This window comes from Scylla paramamosain, chromosome 19 (genome assembly GCF_035594125.1).
Source record: "Scylla paramamosain isolate STU-SP2022 chromosome 19, ASM3559412v1, whole genome shotgun sequence".
NCBI classification, from domain to species: domain Eukaryota; kingdom Metazoa; phylum Arthropoda; class Malacostraca; order Decapoda; family Portunidae; genus Scylla; species Scylla paramamosain.
This window is the reverse complement of record NC_087169.1, coordinates 308562-333993: the sequence shown is the minus strand read 5'-3', so window position 1 is coordinate 333993 and position 25432 is coordinate 308562. Positions and strand designations below refer to the sequence as shown.

At 41.9% G+C, this 25432-nt stretch overlaps 2 protein-coding genes across 10 annotated transcripts in view; one reads left to right on the top strand and one right to left on the bottom strand.

The window, feature by feature from the left end:
• Positions 1-4922, top strand: part of LOC135109518 (uncharacterized) — a 79023-nt gene extending 74101 nt beyond the window's left edge. For all 5 annotated transcript variants that reach the window (XR_010272712.1, XR_010272710.1, XR_010272709.1 and 2 more), the window contains one exon: positions 4247-4922. The gene's annotated coding sequence lies outside the window, so the exon portion shown is untranslated. The remainder of the gene's footprint in view (positions 1-4246) is intronic.
• LOC135109519 (ran-specific GTPase-activating protein-like) lies at positions 4912-12151 on the bottom strand. 5 transcript variants are annotated; one of them, XM_064020901.1, is made up of 8 exons: positions 12003-12141; positions 10944-11108; positions 10045-10147; positions 8782-9810; positions 8269-8471; positions 6684-6906; positions 6294-6414; positions 4912-5456 (listed from the first exon to the last, which is right to left on the bottom strand). In XM_064020901.1, the coding sequence occupies exons 4-6, from the start codon at positions 8791-8793 to the stop codon at positions 6825-6827; spliced, it is 297 nt and encodes a 98-aa protein (XP_063876971.1). In that variant the 5' UTR covers positions 8794-9810; positions 10045-10147; positions 10944-11108; positions 12003-12141; the 3' UTR covers positions 4912-5456; positions 6294-6414; positions 6684-6824. The 5 variants fall into 5 exon arrangements, with proteins under 5 accessions (XP_063876971.1, XP_063876973.1, XP_063876972.1 ...); XM_064020903.1 differs by lacking the exon at positions 6684-6906 and having other exon boundaries at positions 6322-6414; positions 8298-8471; positions 12003-12151; XM_064020902.1 differs by lacking the exon at positions 6684-6906 and having other exon boundaries at positions 8298-8471; positions 12003-12148.
• Positions 12152-25432: the final 13281 nt, after the last annotated feature.

Here is a 25432-nt window from a genome sequence, read left to right as displayed (position 1 = left end):
GCTTGTTAACTACGATCATTATTTCCCTTATTCATTATCATACACACACACACACCTACCTACCTTTAGTAACGGTATATGCACACCCACGCACATTCACACCCACGCACGCTCACACATACGCCCACGCACTCGCACACCCACGCACTCGCACACCCACGCACTCGCACACCCACGCACTCGCACACACTCGCACACCCACGCACTCTCACACCCACGCACTCTTATGTCCACGCGCTCTCATACCCATGCGCTCTCATACCCACGCGCTCACACAAGCCCAGGCGATCACACACACACAAAATATTAATGACAAAAAAACTGGTGATGCACTCAAAAATCTGGTGACACTCAAAAAAAAACTGGTGATACACTCAAAAATGGTGACACTCAAAAAATCTGGTGACACTCAAAAACCTGGTGGTGCACTAAAAAAAAAACTGGTGATGCACTAAAAAAACTGGTGACACTTAAAAAAAAACTGGTGATGCACTCAAAAACCTAGTCAGGCAGCCAAAAGAATGGTCATGCACTCAAAAAAAAATATAACCCTTTCACACACACACACAACCCCTTCACACACACACACACACACACACACACACACACACACACACACACACACACACACACACACACACACACACACACACACACACACACATTTACATTCTAAATTTGCATTAGACTTTTCTATTGCTGCTTTGTTCTATTAAACCAGATTTTTATTTATTTTTATTTATTTTCTTTTTTACCCGGTTCACCTCAAAGTTGGCTTATTTTAAATAGTTTTTTCCTAATTTGTTATTCATCTGATAAATATTTTCTTGTCCTATATTTGCTCATGTATTTGGCTTCAAAATTCTTTCCCGTATCTGACCTTTTCTTTATATAGTGGGTTTCAAAACGATGGACTACACTTAAAATTGTTGTATTTCTGCAACCTTAAACTGTCTATAAATAAAACTAATAAAAGGTGTGGGCCAAAGTTTAAAGTGACTTCTTTTCAAATTTTAAATTTTTATTTGTGTTTTTCATGAGTGCAGAGATAGCATTTTTTTTTAATCAGGTTCATCTTTTAAACTTGTGTATATATTGTGGTGTCATTGAAATTTCTGTGATGCCATGCAGATTTCTTCTATCTGGTGTTTTCTTCTACTCTACATCATTCTTCAAATTTTTGCTTTTAAATTATAATAGGGACATGTTTATCAAACACATTTCTTGGCTTCAAACGTTAAACTGCCGTACTTTTCAGATTTTCTCTAACCGGTGCTTTCCTTTCTTTCAATTTTCGTTTCTTGAATGTGACAGTATGGAATTTAGACACATTTCATATTAAATCTCGGCACAGTTCTCACATCATTTTTTTTTTTTTTTTTTATGTAGGAGGGACACTGACCAAGGGCAACAAAAATCCAATTAAAAAAAAATGCCCACTGAAATGCCAGTCCCATAAAAGGCTCCAAACCGGGAGTTAAAAAATTGAAGGATAAGTGTCTTGAAACCTCCCTCTTGAAGGAATTCAAGTCATAGGAAGGTGAAAATACAGAAGCAAGCAGGGAGTTCCAGAGTTTACCAGAGAAAGGGATGAATGAATGAGAATACTGGTTAACTCTTGCGTTAGAGAGGTGGACAGAATAGGGGTGAGAGAAAGATGAAAGTCTTGTACAGCGAGGCCATGGGAGGAGAGGAGGCATGCAGTTAGTAAGATCAGAAGAACAGTTAGCATGAAAATAGCGGTAGAAGACAGCTAGAGATGCAACATTGCGGCGGTGAGAGAGAGGCTGAAGACAGTCAGTTAGAGGAGAGGAGTTGATGAGACGAAAAGCTTTTGATTCCACCCTGTCTAAAAGAGCAGTATGAGTGGAACCCCCCAGACATGTGAAGCATACTCCATACATGGACGGATAAGGATCTTGTACAGAGTTAGTAGCTGGGAGGGTCAGAAAAACTGGCGGAGACGTCTCAGAACACCTAACTTCATAGAAGCTGTTTTAGCTAGAGATGAGATGTGAAGTTTCCAGTTCAGATTATAAGTAAAGGACAGACCGAGGATGTTCAGTGTAGAAGAGGGGGATAGTTGAATGTCATTGAAGAAGAGGGGATAGTTGTCTGGAAGGTTGTGTTGAGTTGATAGATGGAGGAATTGAGTTTTTGAGGCATTGAACAATATCAAGTTTGTTCTACCCGAATCAGAAATTTTAGAAAGATCAGAAGTCAAGCGTTCTGTGGCTTCCCTGCGTGAAATGTTTACTTCCTGAAGTGTTGGACGTCTATGAAAAGACGTGGAAAAGTGCAGGGTGGTATCATCAGCGTAGGAGTGGATAGGACAAGAAGTTTGGTTTAGAAGATCATTAATGAATAATAAGAAGAGAGTGGGTGACAGGACAGAACCCTGAGGAACACCACTGTTAATAGATTTAGGAGATCAGTGACCGTCTACCACAGTAGCAATAGAACGGTCAGAAACGAAACTTGAGATGAAGTTACAGAGAGAAGGATAGAAGCTGTGGGAGGGTAGTCTGGAAATCAAAGCTTTGTGCCAGACTCTATCAAAAGCTTTTGATATGTCCAAGGCAACAGCAAAAGTTTCACCAAAATCTCTCAAAGAGGATGACCAAGACTCAGTAAGGAAAGCCAGAAGATCACCAGTAGAGCGGCCTTGATGGAACCCATACTGGAGATCAGATAGAAGGTTGTGAAGTGATAGATGTTTAAGAATCTTCCTATTGAGGATAGATTCAAAAACTTTGAATTGGCAGGATATTAAAGCAATAGGACGGTAGTTTGAGGGATTAGAACGGTCACCCTTTTTAGGAACAGGCTGAATGTAGGCAAACTTCCAGCAAGAAGGAGGTAGATGTTGACAGACAGAGCTGAAAGAGTTTGACTAGGCAAGGTGCAAGCACGGAGGCACAGTTTCGGAGAACAATAGGAGGGACCCCATCAGGTCCATAAGCCTTCCGAGGGTTTAGGCCAGCGAGGACATGGAAAACATCATTGCGAAAAATTTTAATAGGTAGCATGAAGTAGTCAGAGGGTGGAGGAGAGGAAGGAACAAACCCAGAATTATCCAAGATAGAGTTTTTAGCAAAGGTTTGAGCAAAGAGTTCAACTTTAGAAATGGATGTGATAGCAGTGGTGTCATCTGATTGAAATAAAGGAGGGAAAGAAGAAGCAAAGTTATTGGAGATATTTTAGGCTAGATGCCAGAAGTCACTAGGGGAGTTAAATCTTGAAAGGCTTTGACACTTTCTGTTAATGAAAGAGTTTTTGGCTAGTTGGAGATCAGACTTGGCATGGTTCGGGGCAGAAATATAAAGTGCATGAGATACTGATGATGGAAGGTTTAAGTACCTTTTGTGGGGTACCCCTCTATCATGTATAGCACGAGAACAAGCTGTGTTAAACCGAGGTTTGGAAGGTTTAGGTCGAGAAAGAGAGTGAGTAATGTACGCCTCCATGCCAGACACTATCACCTCTGTTATGTGCTCAGCACACAAAGACGGGACATGGAAGCAGTAGTCATTCTTAGGAAAATCAGCAAAATACCTCCTCAGGTCCTCTCAACTAGCAGAGGCAAAACGCCAGAGGCACTTTCACTTAGGGGGATCTTGAGGAGGGATTGGAGCGATAGGACAAGATACAGATATGAGATTGTGATCGGAGGAGCCCAATGGAGAAGAAAGGGTGACGGCATAAACAGAAAGATTAGAGGTCAGGAAAAGGTCAAGAATGTTGAGCGTATCTCCAAGACGGTCAGGAATACGAGTAGGGTGTTGCACCAATTGCTCTAGGTCATGGAGGATAGCAAAGTTGAAGGCTAGTTCACCAGGATGGTCAGTGAAGGGAGAGGAAAGCCAAAGCTGGTGGTGAACATTGAAGTCTCCAAGAATGGAGATCTCTGCAAAAGGGAAGAGGGTCAGAATGTGCTCCACTTTGGAAGTTAAGTAGTCAAAGAATTTCTTATAGTCAGAAGAGTTAGGTGAAAGGTATACAGCACAGATAAATTTAGTTTGAGAGTGCTTGTGCAATGCTTGTCAAACTTTTTCCGTTTTCCTATGATATTTCTTGTGTAGTCTTAATTTTTTTTAGGGAATCTTAGCACATCTCCTATGCCTATGAGAGACGTATTTTTGTTTTGAGTTTTGTAGGGAATCAGTTATCAAACACATTACAAGGAATCTCAGCACATACAACAAACTTCACGTGTCTAGGAACTAATGGTCTGTATTTCTTGCAGGTGTGAAGTGTGTGGCTTCCACTTCACCATCCTATGAACAGCCTGCAGGAATCTCTATCAGCACCTGCTTCTGCAATATTGGCATCTGGTTATCAAATAGTGCTGTCACACTGGGCCTGACATACTCCATTGCAATTGGGGAATCAAGCTTCACCAGGAAGAGAGGCCGAGCATCACGACCTTCAAGCCTTCAAGCCCTACATGAGGTGTTAAGTATTGTCAGGACAAAACAGAGGGCCTGGTACAAGAGTTTTCATTGCAATCAAGGAAGAGTCAAGTTGCAGTAAGAAGAGTGTGTCAAGAATTTTAAGCAGGAGGAAGACTGTCAAGCAGTTGACGGCAGGAAGAAAGCGTGAAATTCCCTTAAGTCGTGGCAGGACCAACAGGCAACCTTCAACACCTGCAGAGGCACAAGAGTTGTGGGCAGTTTCACCAGGAAGAGTTTGCTCCTCACTGAAGTTGACACAAAGACACAAGAATTTGCAAGTGTTGTTACTCCGAGACCCTGCTGCAAATGTTCTCCAATCCACTCCAGTCTGGGAAGGAAGAATGTAGGAAGTCCCTCTCTTCTGTACTCAACAAGCACCACCACCACCACCACCTTCATTCAGGCTTGGGACAAGTTTTGTACATTCCAGCACTTCAGTATTAAAGAAAACAAGTGCCATGTTTATTATCCTGTTGTGTATTTATTCACTTAACATTCACAGTAAAACAATAAACATTCAGTATTCCATCTTGTGAAAAATAGTTTCAGGCAGAGTACAGGTCATGCCCTCAAAAAAAAACGCATAGAGGCCCTGTCCCAGCAACTGGTGTCGTTGGGATGGGGCTTCTGTGCAAATCATACCTTAAACTTTATTTTTGGGCCTTGGGCCAATCCTGGCACTTTTTTTTTATTACCTTGAGGGCATGAATTGTTACCACCAAATATTTATTTTACACTATACCAGCACATTGTTAGCAAACTATATATTTATTTCACATATATAAGAGTAGTCACAAATTTATTTATTGGCAAAGACATACAAGTCATACACAGCAATGCATCCTAGACTAGATAATACACTGGTGGGGCACTTGTACAGCAGCAGCACACCCAGTACTGGCTGTAGACACACCCTCCATTTGGCTCTTCCTGACGTCAGAGCCTGCAACATGGCACTACTGGACTGATTGCAGACAGAATGTTAGCCAACACAAGTGAGATCTGCAAAAGAGTAACGCAATTTGGGGAAAATGGATAGTTATGAAGACGTGAACCTGTATCACACATACATACTAATTCTATCACTCAAACGCTGGCTTTTTACTTTTTACAAACATTTCACTCCCTTTAACAGCCCATCACCTGGCCAAAACAATCCTCAAACAACCCACAACTCTTCCATATCTATTATCTTTTTATATCCATAAATTCCTCAAAAAACATCCTTATTTTTCGCCAAACACCTTTCACGTGCACATCTCTCAACAAAAAACCCAAGCTACACATCTCTTATTTCACACTGATCACTGCAAACCATTCCTTCTAACCCTCTTCAGTAACACACACAACACGCCTCACCGGTAATGCTCATCCATCCCACATGTGCACTTACCCAGCCCACACACTGCCTCTCTTGCTATCCTGTACCACTATTTTCACACTTGCTGTTCTTCTGATCTTGGTAAGAGCACGCCTCTCCTCCATGCATTTACTAATCTTATTAACAACTTTCCTCTTATCCTGCACATACATACATAAGGATTCATACACACACACACACACACACAATGACTCTCAACAATACTCTGATTACATACGGTTGAGGATTCCTTATCCAAAATTGTTGGGAGTGAGTGGTACAGATTTTAGATTTCCCCAGTTTTTTTGAATAACAACTTGCCAATTTCTGATACCTCCCATGGCAGTAAATCAAGCTCTGGTTATCAATTTTTTGGTGGGGCAAAAAAAAACGTGACAAAACATGACACAATTAAAATTTTAGATTTTTAAATTTAGGATAGAGGATTCTCAAGTGTAGCAACAAAACACAGTGTTCACATGAATTGGTTCCTGCAGTCACAGCCACCTGTCAGTCACAAGGTTCCAGTATGGTGTACTTCTTGCTCCTGAGTTATGGGAGCGTTCCAAGCTTTCTTCCACTTCCTCTCCGTGTTACCACCTGCGGGGAAGACACACATCTGTACTCCTGCTGCATGACTCACAACTCAGTCCAGAATTTAACCATTTCACCACAACATTACACAGCAAAGAAGGCACGACAGAAAACACTGACATGCACATTTAACTCTTAAAGCAGTGGGTTGTATTGGAACTTGAAGGTCTCCACATACAGGATAAACTAGACTTTTCACTATGACAAGATATGATATGTCTACTCAAATAAGAAGACATGGAAAAAGTGCCAAATTGTCATACATGGCAACTCACGTGCCCTGAAGATGTTATGCTCAGTCTTTCAATCACTGAGAGACTGTCAGGCACAGTGGAGAGAGGCATCTCTCCTGCGCTCCCCTGTACATTTCCCCCTTGCCACTACCTTCTCGTTTCATCGCTCACATTCAATACCCCTTACATTACAATGGATCCCGGCAAGTTTAACAGGGAAGAGAGTGCCGTGATGGTGTTTGAGTCGAGGTCAGTAACCATGGGTCTGGAAAGAAGACGGGGAGATCAAAGACAGCTGTGACACAAGTGGCCAGGGCTGTACCAGGGCTGGGCACAGCTGCCACTCCTGAGAGAAAGTCTAAGGGCAAAAAAGGAAGACAGATACAGGAATAATAAGTTGACAAGACACATGCACGGTGAACACTTAATTGCCACGCCATCTTTCTCCTGGTCAGAAGAGGCCTGTGAGCTGCAGGATGACCGGGGGTGAGCGGCCTCCGTCCGCCACCCAGATGATGGCTGCTTCTGAATTTGCCATCTTCCTTCCTATCTCACAATTACTGATCCCTTCTTGAACAAACACCATCGCAACACTTTTCTTCACTGTCAAGCTTGCCAGAACCCATTATGTGAGGAGAATTATGGGTGAGCCATCACATGAGAAGCTTGTACCAAGGGAAAACAGGCAGGGGAGTGTGGGAGTGTAGAAGAGGAGGACAGCTGAGTGTCATTGAAGAAGAGGGGATAGTTGTCTGGAAGGTTGTGTCGAGTTGATAGATGGAAGAATTGATTTTTTTTAGGCAGTGAGCAATAAATAGTTTGGTCTGCCCCAGTCAGAGATTTTAGAGAGATCAGAAGTGAGGCATTCTGTGGCTTCCCTGCGTGAACTGTTTATTTCCTGAAGGGTTGGACGTCTATGAAAAGACATGGATAAGTGTAGAGTGGTATCATCAGTATAGGAGTGCATAGGACAACAAGTTTGGTTTTAGAAAGTCACTGATGAATAATAGGAAGAGTGGTGACAGGACAGAACCCTGAGGAACACCACTGTTAATAGATTTAGGAGAAGAACAGTGACCGTCTACCACAGCATCAATAGAATGGTCAGAAAGAAAACTTGAGATGAAGTTACAGAGAGATGGATAGAAGCCGTAGGAAGATAGTTTGAAATGAAAGCTTTGTGACAGACTCTATCAAAAGCTTTTGATATGTCCAAGGTAACAGCAAAAGTTTCACCAAAATCTCTCAAAGAGGATGACCAAGACTCAGTAAGGAAAGCCAGAAGATCACCAGTAGAGAAATAATGAGTGGTTAGTGTTGATACTACTACTGCTGCTACTACTAGGGTCTGGAAGGGAGAGTTGGGAGTGTTAAGTGTATGGTGTTCCTACTACTACTAATGCTGCTACTCCTACTGTTATTACTACCACTACCACTAAGCTAACTTGAGAGAGAGAGAGAGAGAGAGAGAGAGAGAGAGAGAGAGAGAGAGAGAGAGAGAGAGAGAGAGAGAGAGAGAGAGAGAGAGAGAGAGAGAGAGAGAGAGAGAGAGAGAGAGAGAGACCAATTTTATATAGAGAAAAACAAAAAATACATCAACAACGACGACAACAACAACCTCATTAACCTGTTAGAGAAGGAGTGAGAGAAGCTCACCATACAAGTGTGGCTCTCCCCAGCAGCAGCAGCAGCAGCAGCAGCAGCAGTAGCAGCCCCTCTGCCCGGCACAGCTGCCCCATCAGGCACCTCCACTGCTCCCAGCCGTCCTACACCTGTGCCACCAGGAAGCTGACGAGGACCACCTTCAGCTCTGCCACTAAGTTGTCTGGCCTGCAACACAAATCAGGATCAGAATATATTTAATACTATACTTAATTCCTGCCAACTACTACTACTACTACTGCTACTACTGCTACACTGTTCTTGAGTGCTAAAAAGACATACAATAATAACTATGACTACTGCTGTTACTGCAATTATTACCTAACAATAGTGAAGGGCATAGAGAGAGAGAGAGAGAGAGAGAGAGAGAGAGAGAGAGAGAGAGAGAGAGAGAGAGAGAGAGAGAGAGAGAGAGAGAGAGAGAGAGAGAGAGAGAGAATGGAAAGAAAAAAAACAATAACAAGTAAACAAAGAGAACCTGTCCAATCATTGACTTCAAACTGTAGGAAGAACCAAGCCTATATTTTGTGACTTGACTGGGACTACCCCCTCTCTGTAAGCTGTCCTGGCTGGCTGGGTGAAGCCACAGTCCCTTCCTTTGACTTCATCTGTGGTGGCCGGGGGGATGTGGGGGGCTGGGAAGTGGGTGAGGTGAAGGGCTGTGGGTCTGGTGTGTCTGTGGTGGAGTGTGGGGCTGCTTGTGAAGGCTGTGAGACTGTTTGTGAGGCTCTTGTGGTGTGTGTGATTTTTAGGAGTGTTAAAAGTAGAAGGCCGGAAGTAATATTAAAGTTATACTTGGTGCTGGTCAGACCTCATCTAGACTACGCTGTGCAGTTCTGGTCCCCACATTACAGGAAAGATATAGGTCTATTAAAATCACTACAGAGGAGAATGACTAAAAGGATACAGGGGATGAGGAGTATTCCTTACGAGGCGAGGTTGAAGCTGTTAATTTACATTCTTTGGAGATATGTAGGTTAAGAGGGGACCTGATAGAAGTCTTTGAGTGATATAAGGGTTATAACAAGGGGGATGTAGGCAAAATTCTTAGGATCAGCAACCAGGGGAGAACAAGAAATAACGGGTACAAGCTTGAAAAATTTAGGTTTAGGAAGGAGATAGGAAAAAATTTGTTCTCAAATAGAGTGGTAGATGAGTGGAACGGACTCAGTAATCATGTAGTTAGTGTTGGGACACTAGAGAGCTTTAAGAGAAGATTAGACAAGTTTATGGATGGGGATAACAGATGGAAATAGGTAGGTATATTTCATACAGGGACTGCCACGTGTAAGCCTGATCGCTTCTTGCAGCTTCCCTTATTTCTTATGTTCTTATGTTCTTATGTATGTGTGAGGTATGTGGTGTTCTTTGAAGGGGCTGTGTTAGATGCTGTGTCAGGGGCTGTGGAGGGCTGTGGGGAAGTGGAAGGGCTGCTGTGTGTGTGTGTGTGTCTTGGAGGATCTGAACTCAGCCACTGGCATTAATTCTGCCGCTGAACAAACTCCACCTGAAAAATAAGGAGAGAATTAATGGCTGGTGATAAAATAATAATAACAATAATAATAATCTATCTATTTGAATTAATGACTGGTAATAATATAGTGATAATAATCTATCTGTCTGTCTGTCTGCTTGTCTGTCTGTCACCATATTAGGCTGGTAATCCCACATGAGGCAGCCCAGTCAACACACACACACACACACACACACACACACACATAAACCTAACCCAACCACTTACAGCCTTCTTCTGCTTGTTCCTCAGAATGTTAATGGCCCCCATGCCCCGTTCCTTCCACTGTGGGGGCGACTCAGAGGTGTGATAACGAAACAGCTTATACTGCCTGCTGGTGGGGGGGGGGAGGTTACGTTAGGCTGGCACTGTCTGCATGTTAGGTTAGGTTAATAAAATGAAGAGAAGTTATGTGAAGAACAAGAAGAGGAGGAGGAGGAGGAGGAGGAGGAAAGTAAGAAAGAAAACATAGATTGAGAGAAAAAAATAAAATAAATAAAAAAAAATAAATAAATAAATAAAATAAAATAATAATAATAATAATAATAATAATAATAATAATAATAATAATAATAATTATTATTATTATTATTATTATTATTATGGATCACCTGAAGATCCGCCACCCCAGCCGCACTCGGGGTGGCAGATCTTCAGGCGAGACAATCTGGGGTGGCGGATCTTCAGGTGATCCCATACTTTTAATGAAGTAAACTTTTTTCTGCATTTTTATATCCACTCAGTTTTTTAATGCGTTCATGTTGTTAGGTTAGGTTAGGTTAGGTTAGGCTAACCTAACCTAACCTAACCAAGTGAGAAAGTCTGGGGTGGCGGATCTTCAGGTGAGACAATCTGGGGTGGCGGATCTTCAGGTGATCCATTATTATCATTATTATTATTATTATTATTATTATTATTATTATTATTATTTACCTGCAATAAGAAAACCTGACCTGACCTAACAATGATAAAACAGCAAAATTACCATCAGTACTTGACCTGACCTGACCTCACCTAACAATAAGAAACAGCAAAACTACCAACATTTCTCAATAAAATAATAAACCAATAAAAAAAACTCACAAAAATAATAATAATAAAAAAAAAAACACCATTATTAACCTGACCGGATCTCGAAACTCAGTGTTATCATTTCCTCCTCCTGGTCATCATCACTAACCACGAAGACCTCCAGCAAGGTCACCACTGGTTCAAAGTAGGGGTCATGCTCCCCTACTCTGCTGGTTGACTCCCCCTCCTCGCTCACCACGCTGTCATCAGGGTCTGTCTGTCTGAGAGAGAGAGAGAGAGAGAGAGAGAGAGAGAGAGAGAGAGAGAGAGAGAGAGAGAGAGAGAGAGAGAGAGAGAGAGAGAGAATTAGGCTTGGTTGGGCTAGGAGGAAGAGATGGGAAGAGAGAAGAGGAAGTCTAGATGAAAGAAAGAGGAGGAAGAGGAAGAAGAGGACAAACATACATGCATATACAGACAAACAAACAAACAAACAAACAAATATTCAGTTAAGACAAGAAAAAAAAGAAAAAAAAGAAAAAAAAGAAAAACGATATATTGACACACACACACACACACACACACACACACACACACACACACACACAACGAACCAACAAAACAAACAAACAAAAACAACAAACACGAGAAAATGAAGAAAAAAATAAGGAAAATATTTACGTTAAAACCATATTTTTTTTGTTTATCCTTAACGAACACAAGAACTCCCCCACTCCCGCCCTCCCTTCCCTCACGCGCGCGCGCACACACACACACACACACACACACACACACACACACACACACACACACACACACACACACACAATTCCATACATAAAAAAAAAAATAAATAAAAAAATACAATAAAATAAGGAGACATTTTGAGCCATATTTCCCTTATTTCCCCTTGTCCCCTCGTCTCTTAGGGCTCAAGATGGCCGCCCACACCTGCTTCTTACTGGCGGGCAGGTGTGTGTTTTGTACATCGCTAATCAAAGGAGTAATTAATAATGGTGTGGCATCACCCTCGATCATCCCTCGATTTTCCGCCATAAGATCTCCGCCACCCGTCCTCACATATACGCCTATTTTCCCTATTTACATCTCCCCACCGCCGCCATTCTCGTGTGTGATGATAGCCAGATGATTTGAGTGTAGAATGGTAGCCATGTTACCTTCTCAAGAGCCATGGTGTCGCCGATGATGATGGATAATTGTGGCTGTCTTTATCAATCCCCGCGATGCAATTTTGTAAGCAGACTCACCATCTGATATGGACGTTCGATCTTGATCTTGATGGTACAGGTAGCTCGGGATCACTCTTAAGCTGCTCCGCGGTGTGTACAAGTGGCTTTGCCTTGCTCTCTGAGTTTTCTCTGAGTTTTGTGGTTTATATTTCTTGCCTGTGTGCTGAAATACCCTGAAAATGGTGATGAGCGCGTGTGGTTCATGCGAGGAGAGTGTGGCGAACAGGCAAAGGGCTGTGGCATGCGAGAGATGCATGGCCTGGTTCCATGTAGCCTGTGTGGGCATGAAGGAGGCCAACATGAAGGCGCTGGGGTTCGAGCTTCTGGTGTTCCTCTGCAGGGAATGCCTGAGCAAGAGCCTCAATGAATGGAGGAACCAGGATGAAGAAAAAGAAGAGGGAGTGGAGCAGAGCACCCAGACAGAAAACCTGATGAAAGAGGCAGAAGCACAGACGACGAAGACTGAAGAAAGAAAAGACCAGCAAGAAGTGGTGGAAGTGGCCAGAACAGACAGACGCCCAAGGAAGAAGAGAATGGTAGTCAAGAAAGCCCCAGTACGTGTCATTGGAGACAGCATGGTAAGGAAGACTCCCGACTTTGTGAGAAGGGAAATTGAGTGCACCAGCATGGGAGGTGCTAAGATCCAAGACATCAAGAGGAAAGTCAAGGAAGAAGTGCAAGAAATGGAAGAGAGAAGCCTGCTAGTTGTCCAAGGAGGAGGCAACAACTTAGTAGAGGCAGGTGCTGAAGACACAGTAAAGGAAGTGATAGAAGCAGTGAGGGCAGCAGAAGAAAAGAAGATGTGTGTGGCTGTGGTGGGGGTCCTGCGGCGCCCACGGGAAGGAGTGCAGTATGAGAAGGTTAGAAGAGAAACGAACCGCAAGATATGCATGGAACTCATGAAGATCAAGATGGAATGGATGGCAGAGAAGAAGGGCAACGTGAGCTTCCTGGACATGGATGGGATCCTTGACCAGGACAAATTCTTCGGGAGAGACGGGGTCCACCTCAACCACAACGGGAATGAGAGGCTAGGACGTCGACTGGCTGAGTGGATGAGGGCGAGGCAGGTGTGTTGTGTGGACGACGCATGACGAGGAGGACCCACTGATGTCAGCAAACATGAAAGAAAAGAGACTAACCAGGCAAGTAAATGTGTGAAGATTGGCTGTATGAATGTGAGAGGATGGGGTGTGGGCAAGTTTGAGGATGTATGCAAGGAGCTCAGGGAGTGGAGGTTCGACTTAGTCGGGCTCACTGAGACTCACCTGAGAGATGATGTACGAATGGAGGGATGCGAGTATGTTATGATTGGAAAGGGGCGTAAGGCACAGGAAACACTGGGAGGAGGCGTAGCCCTACTCTACAAGAAAGAAAGAGGACTGAAAGTAGAGGAGATTGATGTGGGGGAGTGTACAAGTAGTGAGGATGTGCTTGCAGTAAGAGTGGAATGCATGGAGGGTCGTGGCAGACCAGAGAAGGTGGTACTGGTGGTAGCGTACATGACTGTCATGGGTGAAAGAGCAGAGAGGGAAAATAGGAGGAAGTATGACATACTTAAGAAAGTTGTGAGAGAGCATGGAGAGGAGAGAGTGCTAGTTATGGGTGACATGAATGCACATGTGGGAATACTGGGGGAACAGGTGAACAGGAATGGTGAAATGCTTGGAGAGTTTGTTGATGAACTGGAGCTGGAAAATCTGAACGTTACTTTGGCAGAGGGGCGTGTGACTTGGAGTGCAAGAGAACAGGAATCGGCAATTGACTACATGTTGGTGAATGGAAGAATGCGTGAAATTGTGTCGCACATGTGGATAGATGAGGATTGTTTGGTTGATATTGTGTCCGATCACAACATGCTGGTTGTGGAGTGCTTGATGCAGGGTGGGAATGAAGTGAAAGTGGCAAGTAAGAAAAAGAAGTGGAGACTGAGAGATGTAGGGTGGGAGAACTTTCAGGTTGATCTGAGTGAGAGAAGCTGGGACGACGAAAGTGTGCATGACGTGGAGCATCTGAATGAGAAACTGGTTGAGGACGTGAGGGGTGCTGCTGAGAACCAGATAGGGTTTGTGAGAGTAGGTAGAAGAAAGAATGTATGTAAACCATGGTGGAATGATGAAATCAGAGCGGCTAGGAAGGAGCGAAAGAGAATGAGTAGACAGTGTAGATGGCTGAGGAAAAAGAGGCATGAAAGCGATGAGGCAGAGAATGAGTACCTGAATGCATGGGCAGCGTATGTGAAGCAGCAGCGGTTGACGAGACGAATGATAATGAATGCTAAAGTGAAGAGTGAAAGGAGCGTGATTCAATCTTTAAGGGAGAAAGGTATGGAAGGTGGCCATGAATGGTACAAGTTCATGAGAGGTGAGAATATGTCAGGCAGTGTTGGTGTGGAGAGTCTAAAAGTGGAGGGTGTAGTTATAACAGAGAAGGATGGAATCAGGGAGGCAATCAAAGGGTTCTGGGAAGAAGTAGGTGGGGTAGGTGAGATGTTTAGTGTGAGAGAAGAATGTGTAACACTGGAAAGGAAGAATGCAGATGAACTGGATGAAAGAATCAGTAGGGATGAAGTGGAGAGGTGTGTGAGAAGGCAGAAGAATGGCAAGGCAGCAGGTCCAGATGATATACCCTATGAGTTCTACAAGAATGGTGGGGAGGTAGTGATAGACAGAATGACTGAGTTATTCAACCGAGTGTGGGATGAAGAGAGAGTGCCAAGAAAGTGGAATGAGAGCCGAGTGTGTCTGTTGCATAAGGGAGGATTTAAGAGTAAGAATGAGCTGAAGAACTACAGGCCAATTGCATTAGTGAATACAGTAGGTAAAGTTTTCAGTGCAGTGTTGAATGAGAGACTGTGTAAATGGATTGAGAGAGCTGGAGTGCTGGGTGAAGAACAGAATGGTTTTCGTAGGGACAGGAGAGCTGAGGACAATATGTTTGTGGTGAATGAAATGATTGAGAAGAAAAAGAAGGATGGGGGTAAATTGTACCTAGGTTTTTTGGATATAGAGAAAGCTTATGATAGAGTGAACAGAGAAATGTTAGGTAGAGTCTTAGAAAAGATTGGATTGAGTGCAAAGATATATAGTTAACGTAGTGCAAAGTATGTATGTGGACACAAGAGCTAGATACAGGCTAGGAGACATAGAAACAGACTGGGTGAAGAGTGAGAGAGGAGTTAGGCAGGGCTGTATATTGTCACCAACCCTTTTTAGCCTGTATACAGAGGAGCTAGCAGCCAGGATGAGAAGAATGAATGTAGGGGTAAGTGTGGGGAATGATAAAGTATGTGTGCTCCTTTATGCAGATGATGTAGTTGTTATGAGTGAATCGGCAGATGAGCTTCAAAGTTTGTTGGATGTAGTGGATGGCTATGGTAAAGACTTTGGAGTAAGGTTTAGCAGTGAGAAAAGCAAAGTAATGATTGTGAATAGATCAGAGGATGAAAGTAATGTGGTATGGAGACTTGGAGAGAATGAGTTGAGACAGGTGCAAGAATACAAGTACTTAGGGATGTGGATGAGTCCTAGTGGGTGTGCAAAGGCAAAGAATGAAAAGATAAGTATGGTAAACCAGTGGGTAGGTCGATTGGGAAGCGCGGCAAGGATGAGAGCAAGTAAGTATGATGTGTTGAGAGAAGTGTGGAAGAGTGTGGCTGTGCCATGTATAATGTATGGTATGGATGTGATTGCATGGAATGAAAGTGAAATTGATAAGTTAGAAGTGGGCCAGAACAAAGTAGCAAGGATGGCACTGAGTGCACCGAGGTGCACAGCAGTTGAAGCCTTGAGAGGTGACATGGGATGGAGCACCTTCAGAGAAAGACTGACAAAAGCCACACTTAGGTACAAGATTAGGCTTGAGAGAATGGATGATGCAAGAATAGCAAGGAAGGTGTACCTGTGGAATGAAAGTGGAAGCAAATGGAGGAAGAGATGCATGAGAATGACAGACAGGAATGGATTGCAAGTTGTGTGGGCGATAAGAATGGCTGGGAGGAATCAAAATGAGCGTGAATGGGTGGTAACAAGAGGAGGAAGAGTGGGAGCCGAATGGGATGTGAGAAAATGGAAGAATGAGATAGACAAAGAAGTGAAATGTGTGGGACTGAATGAATGGAAGAATGAGATGGAAAGAAAGAAGACCCTGGAATGGTACAAGGAGAAAGAGGCCCCGAGGTATGAAAGGTGGTATGATGGAAGCCTGGGCGGTGATCTTCTCTTCCGAGCGAGGGCACAGTGTATGGATGTGAATGCAAGGAGTTACAGGTGGTCTGAGTCCCGCAGCAAAGTGTGCCAGATGTGTGACATGGGAGAGGATGAGACGGTGGAACATGTGGTGCTGGAGTGTGTGAAGTATGCCAGAGACAGGAATGAGATGATGCAAGTGATACTGACTGAGTTAGGGCATGATAGGAATGAAAGAGTGGAGAACACAGGAAAGGAATGGATGGTGTTGTTGCTGGGACTGGGTAGAGAGGCCAATGAAAGGATGATTGAGGCGGTGAAAGAGTTTCTGGAGAGAATGTGGCGTGCCAGGTGTATGAACAATTAGGATAGAGGATGCTGTTCGTTTCTCTTTTTTTTTTTTTTCTCCCTTTCTACAGGAGTTGCCGATCCAAAGGCCTGGCTCAGGAGTGATCCTGTGCCACCTGTACCATCAAGATCAAGATCAAGATCAAGATCAAGCCAGGCCTTTGGATCGGCAACTCCTGTAGAAGGGAAAAAAAAAAAAATAACAAACAGCATCATCTACAGTAACTGTTCCTACATCTGGCACGCCACATTTTCTCCAGAAACTCTTTCACCGCCTCAATCATCCTTTCATTCGCATCTCTACACAGTCCCAGCAACACCATCCATTCCTTTCCTGTGTTCTCCACTCTTTCATTCCTATCATGCCCTAACTCAGTCAGTATCACTTGCATCATATCTCATTCCTGTCTCTGGCATACTTCACACACTCCAGCACCACATGTTCCACCGTCTCATCCTCTCCCATGTCACACATCTGGCACACTTTGCTGCGGGACTCAGACCACCTGTAACTCCTTGCATTCACATCCATACACTGTGCCCTCGCTCGGAAGAGATCACGGCCCAGGCTTCCATCATACTACCTTTCATACCTCGGGGCCCCTTTCTCCTTGTACCATTCCAGGGTCTTCTTTCTTTCCGTCTAATTCTTCCAATCATTCAGTCCCACACATTTCACTTCTTTATCTATCTCATTCTTCCATTTTCTCACATCCCAGTCAGCTCCCACTCTGCCTCCTCTTGTTACCACCCATTCACGCTCATTTTGATTCCTCCCAGCCATTCTCATCGCCCACACAACTTGTAAGCCAATCCTGTCTGTCATTCTCATGCACCTCTTCCACTATTTGCTTCAACTTTCAATGCACAGGTACACCTTCCTTGCTATTCTTGCATCATCCATTTTCTCAAGCCTAATCTTGTATCTAAATGCTCTCTCCAGTTTACAATCTTGAATCTTGATCTTTGTTTTGTGTCTTTTGGGAGTTTTTTTTAATTTTTTTTTCTTTTTAATATTTTTAATATACTTTTCAAATAGTGTTGATAGTAAAATGTTGTGAATTTAATGGGCTATCATGGTGTACTATTGGTTTTGTTTTTTTGCCGGTAGTTATTTAGATATTCAGAAAATGTTGAAAGTATTTGGGTGTCTTAGAATTTGATATATGATATGATATATATATATATATATATATATATATATATATATATATATATATATATATATATATATATATATATATATATATATATATATATATATATATATATATATATATATATATATATATATATATATATATATATATATATATATATATATATATATATATATATATATATATATATATATATATATATATATATATATATATATATATATATATATATATATATATATATATATATATATATATATATATATATATATATATATATATATATATATATATATATATATATATATATATATATATATATATATATATATATATATATATATATATATATATATATATATATATATATATATATATATATATATATATATATATATATATATATATATATATATATATATATATATATATATATATATATATATATATATATATATATATATATTTTTTTTTTATCTCTTTATTAACTAACTTGTAATTGGTGATGGCGATAGTCAGAGATGAACAATTTAACGGACTACCATGGTGCACTATTAGTTCTGCTTTTTGACTGATAGTTTTTTAGAAATTTAGAGAAATATTATAGAAAAGTTAAACAATTTTTTCTCCCTCCTCCTCCTCCTCTTCATCATCATCATGTTTCTCTTCTTCCTATTATAATTACTACTAATGTGTGTTTGTGTGTGTGTGTGTGTGTGTGTGTGTGTGTGTGTGTGTGTGTGTGTGTGTGTAATAATAATAATAAGAAGAAGAAGAAGAACAACAACAACAACAAGAACAAGAATAAGATGATGATGATAATGAAGACACACATATATAGAAGATATAATAAATCCTCCCTTAAAAGACATACGTTTTCTCTAATTACGTCACTTATTTAAGAAACATAAGGTCGAGCATCCTACAAATTTACTTACACGTAAAAATTATAAATATAGCTCTTTCTCTGACTTCTCCCACTTAAACATAATAATTAGTAGTATTAAACATCACAGAATAGTAGATTTAAATAGTATATACAAGTGAAACTATAAAAAAAACTCGTATAATAGCAATAAACAGGAATAACGAAGTACAGTCTAGTGTCCCTTAAAATACATACGTTTTCTCTAATTACGTCACGCCTTTAAGAAACAAAGTCGAGAATCTTTGCAATTACGTTTACAAAATGGACCATATTGACATTACACGCATAACTACTATTACTAATACTATTACTGCAACTACTACTACTACTTACAGCCACTTCTATCACCGAAATAGTTGTACCACGTAACTTTCAGGTCTCCTTGTTCACCGATAGTCCAACACACTACAAGGGCAGCCTGATAGTCCAAGAAGTCACCACAAACGTGTGACCATTCACTACTCCTGCTACTACTGCCATGCTGGTGGTGGTGGTGGTGGTGGTGGTGGTGGTTGTTGATGCAAATCTGATGGAGAATAAAGATAATAGTAGGTAATAGTAGTAGTAGTAGTAGTAGTAGTAGTAGTAGTAGTAGTAGTAGTTTCAAGACACTTATTCATCAATTTTTGACTACTGCTTTGACCCTTTTATGGGACTGGCATTTCAGTGGGCATTTTTTTTATTGGATTTTTGTTGCCCTTGGCCAGTGTCCCTCCTACATAAGAAAAAAAGTAGTAGTAGTAGTAGTAGTAGTCCGTGTTTCGTTTTCTTCACCCGTGTTACGTTTTCTTCGTCCCTGTTTGCCTTACGCCCATCTTCGCATCTTCCACTGCTCTACTTTGTGTCAGAAACAAGTCTCATTCTTCTACTTACTTTACCGCTGTCTCTGCATCATTATTTTGTTGTCTTTCATTCCTATTATACTTCTAGTTTCCTCTAATCCCTTGGTGTCCCTTTGTCGCTTTCTGTTCTTCCTTTATCACCAGTTTCTGTTGTCCTCATTCCTTTTTCTAAGTTTCATTAATTGCTCTCTTTCATTCCTCTCATTTTATACCTCTAATTTATCCCTTTTGTAGTTCCCTGGTGTCTCTCTGTTTCTCTCTGTGTCTCTTTTATCACCAGTTCCTGCTGCTGTCACTCCCCTTCCTCTCCTGACCAGTTATTCACCACCACTCTTGTTTCTTGCCATTCCTCGTTACTCAGTCATTCTTAATCACTCCCTGTCGTTTCTTGCCGCTGGTTATCATTCCGTGTCATTCTCAGTCATTCCTAATTCCTCTCTGTGATCTCTTGGCACTCTTTAGGATTACGTGTCATTACCACTCATTCCTAATCATTCCTTGTCGTTTCTTGGCACTGCTAGTCATTCCTTGTCACTCGCAGTCATTTTTCACCTCTCTCAATAACTTTTTTGTCTTTCCTTATCATCTCTTATCACTTCAAGTCATTTCAGTCAACTCCATATAATTTCATCATTTCAAAACACTCCTAGTCGCTCATATTTTTTTTATACTCCTCACTCCAGAAGCCTCCCAGCCACTCTCATTTTCATAGCCCGTCACTCCAGAACACTCCAAATCACTGCCGTTTTCATATCTCGTCACTCCAGAACACTCCAAATCACTCATTTTCATACCCCGTCACTCCAGAACACTCCAAATCACTCTCATTTTCATACCTCGTCACTCCAAAACGCTCAAAATCACTCCCATTTTCATTCTTCTTCACTCCAAAGCACTCCTATAGTCACTCCCTGTCAAACCCTGTCACTCCTTGTTCATCTCCACCATCTCCAGACACTCCCCAACCCCTCCTAGTCTTTCAGTCACTCGTACTCACTCCACACGCTTGTCTTTCCTCATTTTTTTGTCTCGTACTAATACCCAACACACCAATGCTACCCTACTCTCTCTCCCCAGCCTCCCATCCACATGTCGGTTTCCTCATCGTCTCCTTGCACTTCTCTCCCTCCCGTTCTCATCTTGATTACTGGGAGAGGCAGTGTCGCAGTGGCCCAGTCAAGGGTGCGTCTATGTTTAGCCTTCAGCCTTTCAGGTTCCGACTAATAGATTCTGGTCTTTTTTTTCTGTTTAACTCCTTCATTTGCGTCCGTGTGATGGAGGTCAAGTGATTTGGTGCAAAGGGCCTCGCTTCCACTTGATTTGCTACGTTTGACCTGCGACGCGTGTGACTTGAAGTGGCGGGGAGTTGAGAGGTTTAAAAGCTCCGTCCGTCAGTTTTCCCTCTTGACTGCTTAAGTGGCAAAGTGGCAGCGTTTAATTAGGATGATTTTGAACGAAAGGCTGTGGAAATCTTGCTACTCCCTTTCCTATTCTTTCTCCATGATTAGCTGTCTCTCTCTCTCTCTCTCTCTCTCTCTCTCTCTCTCTCTCTCTCTCTCTCTCTCTCTCTCTCTCTCTCTCTCTCTCTCTCTATCTATCTATCTATCTATTTTTATCTATCTCTATTTGGTTAACCTCTTCTCATTTCTCTTTTTTTCTTCCTTTCTTGTATTACTCTTCATTTCCTTGCTTACCTCTAATTTCTATATTTTCTTATCTTCCTCTCTCTTCTTACTCTTCCTGCCATTGCTTATTTTTCCTGTTCTCTTTTCCTTTCTTTTCCTTTCTTTCCTTTCTTTGCCTACCTCTAATTTCGCTTTTATTATCTTCCTTCCTCTTCTTTATCTTCCTTTCCTTGCTTATCTCTCCTGTTCTGTTTTCCGTTCTTCCTTTCTGTTCTTACTCCCTTTCCTTGCCTATCTCTACTTCTCTCTCATATTATCCTCCTCTCTCTCTGCTAACCTGTCTCTCTACTTACTCTTCCTTCTCTTCTTTGCCTCTCATCCTCTTTTCCTACCTGTCTTTCTTTTTTTACTCTTCCTTTCTTCTAATTTTTCTCTTGTTACCTTCCTTCCTCCCCCCCTTGCCTCTCATTTCCTCCTGTTACATATCTTTACAGTCTTAACGATTAACAAGTGAAATTGGAGTAGCTTTTTATCTCTCTCTCTCTCCCTCTCTCTTCCTCCTCTTCTTCCTCCTCTTCCTCCTCCTCCTCTTAGACTTAATTCTTTATTACTTTCCTCTCAAATTCATGTGGTTTTCCTATACAACATTTTTTTTTTCTGGGCAGTATTGGTTAGAGTGGTGAGAGTGGTGGGGAGGAGCGTCTGTATTATCCTGTCTCTCCCACTAATAGCGTAGAATAGTTACCGAAACAGTTTAGTAAGGAGCTCTGTTGCTGTTTGGACTTTCTTTGTATTCCCTTGTATTCGTCCTTTTCCTCCTCCTTCTCCTCCTCCTTCTCCAGCAGTATAACCAACCAGCCGGACAGATAGACAGAGAGAAAGAAAGAGAGACAGAGAGAAGGACACACAGAGGAGGGTTTAGAAAAAGACTCGGGAAGAAAAAGTTCAAGACATCCTTTTCTTATTTTATAGAGTGTCCGTCTGCACGGCTCTTCAAACAACGCGAGGAACAGGAGGAGGAGGAGAAAGAAGAGGAGGAGGTGGAGGAGGAGGAGGGGGAGGAGGAGAAAGAGGACGAGGAAGAGAATAGATCAGTGAAAGGCTTTGTGTTGAAGTATTTTTTTCTTTCTCTCTCTTAGTGGTTAAAATGGCGGGTAGTTACGAGGAAGAGGAGGAGGAGGAGGAGGAGGACCACGAGGAGGAGGAGGAGTTGAAGTTGTAAGACGTCACTGAAAAATCTGAGAAAACTGATAGTTTTTTTCCGTTCCTCCTCCTCCTCCTCTTTCTCCTCCTCCTCCTCCTCCTCCTCCTCCTCCTCCCCCTCCTCCTCCTCCTCCTCCTCCTCCTCCTCCTCCTCCTCTTGGTCGTCTGTCATTATTTCCTCGCCTCCCTGACTCTGGCCCTCGCTCTCCCAATCAGAAAGGCTTGTCAAGTCATCCGTTTGTCTGAAGCGTGGAAATGATGGATGATTGTCGCCTTTCAAACAGACACACACACACACACACACACACACACACACACACACACACACACACACACACACACACACAGACAGACAGACACACAGAGACCGACACTTAAGGTTCACGTTGAGTGTTAAATGAGTGTTTTCCGTTTGTCGTTCTTGGAAAGTTCAATCATACAGGAAAGAATTGAGTTTTCTTCTTCTTATTATTATTATTATCATTATTTTCTTCTTTTTTTCTTTTTTTCTTCCTTTCAGGTCTCCTATTTCTCTACCTAAAAAAAAAAAAATGACATTGTAGTTTTATTTAGACAATTGACAGACAGATATGTGTTTCAGTTCTATGTGTTATTTTCTTTATTATTCATTTGTATAAATTTTGTTACTCGTGTATTTTGCAGTATGTGATTCGTCATTTTGCCTATAAAGTATGTGTGTGTGTGTGTGTGTGTGTGTGTGTGTGTGTGTGTGTGTGTGTGTGTGTGTGTGTGTTTAAGTCATTCACACGCACCCCCAGGAAATAAAATAAAATAAAAAAGTTTAATCAAAGCCATGAAAAACAGATTTGCCAAAGATAACTTGGTGTAAAGATTAACAAGCCTTAAGCGTCTGTTATGAGCACCAAACTTTTCTAATTAAGCTTTTTTTCTTTTCTTTTTCTTTGTCCCAGAAACGAGTAATCATTGGTGACCGTCATTAGCTCGGGACAGGACCATCAGCTGGGCGGCGGCGGTAGTGGTGGCGACGGCGGATGTGGTGGTAAGGTTATATACGAAGAGGAAGAAAAGGAAGAGAAGTAAAAGGAAATGCCAGAGGAGGAGAAAGAAAAATAGAAGAAGGCGCGAGAGAAGGAGATGAGGAGGAGGAGGAGGAGAAGGAGGAAAGCGCTATAGAAGAAAGAAGAGTAAGAAGAGAAGTAATGATTGGGTGTTGGAGTGCCCCTCTCTCTCTCTCTCTCTCTCTCTCTCTCTCTCTCTCAAGTGTGTCGGTGTGTAGTAAATATTTAAGAGAGTTCTTAAAGAAAATAGATCGCTGAGAGAGAAAAAAAGATGTCAAGCAAAGAAGACAAAGAAAAAAATCAATAATTTTGCTTCCTTCTTTCTTCTTTCCTTCCTTCCTTCCTTCCTTCCTTCCTTCCTTCAACCTTTCCTTCAGTATATTCCTCCATCACTTCTTCCTTTATATCTCCTCTCCTTTAACCCGTTTACTCCTCATCCCTTTTATATTTTTATCTCCTCCTTCCTCTTCCTCCTCCTTGCCAAAATAACATTGCCTTCCTAATATCCTTCACCCCCGTACCCACCCCCCCAATATCCTCAGTATCCTTTTGTGTCCCACACTTCCTAACCTCCCTGCCCCATCCTTCCCCTTCCTTCATCCTTCTCCATACACTCCGGCCTCGCTTCTTATAAACAGACGAAGACGAAGCCAAAGTCAAGAAGCCGAACACACACATACTTCCGAACGAGGGCAGTGGTGGTGGTGGTGGTGGTGGTGGTTGTGTTTAGTGATTGAGAATATTGGTTTCAGGCAAGTTGGTTGTGTATGTGGGGGAGAAAATACTTATATTAAGGTGAGCAGTGAGACAGGTATTGGTGCTTGGGTCGTGATGGTGGTGGTGCTTGTGGTGGTGATGATGGTGATGGCGGTTGTCTGTCCTCTTTGTGTTTTATTGTTTATTTATTTATTTATTTATTTATTCATGTCATTTGGCCTTTTTGTTTGTTTTGATTGTTACTATTGCATGTATTATGTATTAATCTATTTATTCGATAATAATAGTAGTAGTAGTAGTAGTAGTAGTAGTAGTAGTAGTAGTAGTAGTAGTGCTAAAGCAATAATAGAGAGAGAGAGAGAGAGAGAGAGAGAGAGAGAGAGAGAGAGAGAGAGAGAGAGAGAGAGAGAGAGAGAGAGAGAGAGAGACCAGAGGAACCATGAATCTACCAACTTTCCACACTCTCTCTCTCTCTCTCTCTCTCTCTCTCTCTCTCTCTCTCTCTCTCTCTCTCTCTCTCTCTCTCTCTCTCTCTCCTCTTCTTCTTTTCTTTCTTCTTCCTACTATTTTTTCCTCTACTCCTCCTCTTCCTCCTCCTCTTCCTTCTTTGCCTCTCTTCATCGTTTTCATCTTTCTCCTCCTCTTTATCTTCCTTTTCCTTCTCTTTGTCCTACTTCTCTTCCTTCTTTTCTTTCTCCTCGTCTTACTCTTCCTCTTCTTCTTCCTCTTCCTCCTCCTCCTCCTCCTCCTCCTCCTCCTCCTCCTCCTCCTCCTCCTCCTCTTTCTCCTTTTCCTTCTCCTCGTCCTCCTCCTCCTCCTCCCCCTTTTTCCTTCTCCTCCTCTTTCTCCTCGAATTGTTACCATCTGGCAGAAGATGGAGATCTGTGCAGGGCCGAACATCTCGGTATAGGGAGTCGTATGTTCCATCTAGTATCAGGATATTGAATGGGAATCAACAGTTGTAAAAGAAGGCAGCACTCAGGGACATCAGCAATACTTTTAATGTTTTTAATATTTTAATGTGTTCTATTTTTGATAGTTTATGATTGAGAATTTAATAGATGTAACTGATAGTTTTAAGAATTTTTATACTTCTAAATTTCTCTTTTATACTTTGGCAAGCACAAGACAAATTCTCTGTAAGAGCAATAAAGTATTATTATTGTTATTATTATTATGTCTTCTACCGCTATTTTCATGCTAACTGCTCTTCTGATCTTGCTAACTGCATGTCTCTTCTCCTTCCGCGGCCTCGCTGCACAAGACTTTCTTCTTTTTCTCACCCCTATTCTGTCCACCTTTCTAACG

Excerpts from the sequence above, each read along its gene's own strand:
- LOC135109519 (XM_064020899.1), bottom strand. Across the intron at positions 10,151-10,943 it reads ACACTGAGTTTCGAGATCCG|CAGGCAGTATAAGCTGTTTC; the intron begins GTCAGGTTAATA and ends CCCCCCCACCAG. Across the intron at positions 9,811-10,044 it reads GGAACAAGCAGAAGAAGGCT|GTGGAGTTTGTTCAGCGGCA; the intron begins GTAAGTGGTTGG and ends CTTATTTTTCAG.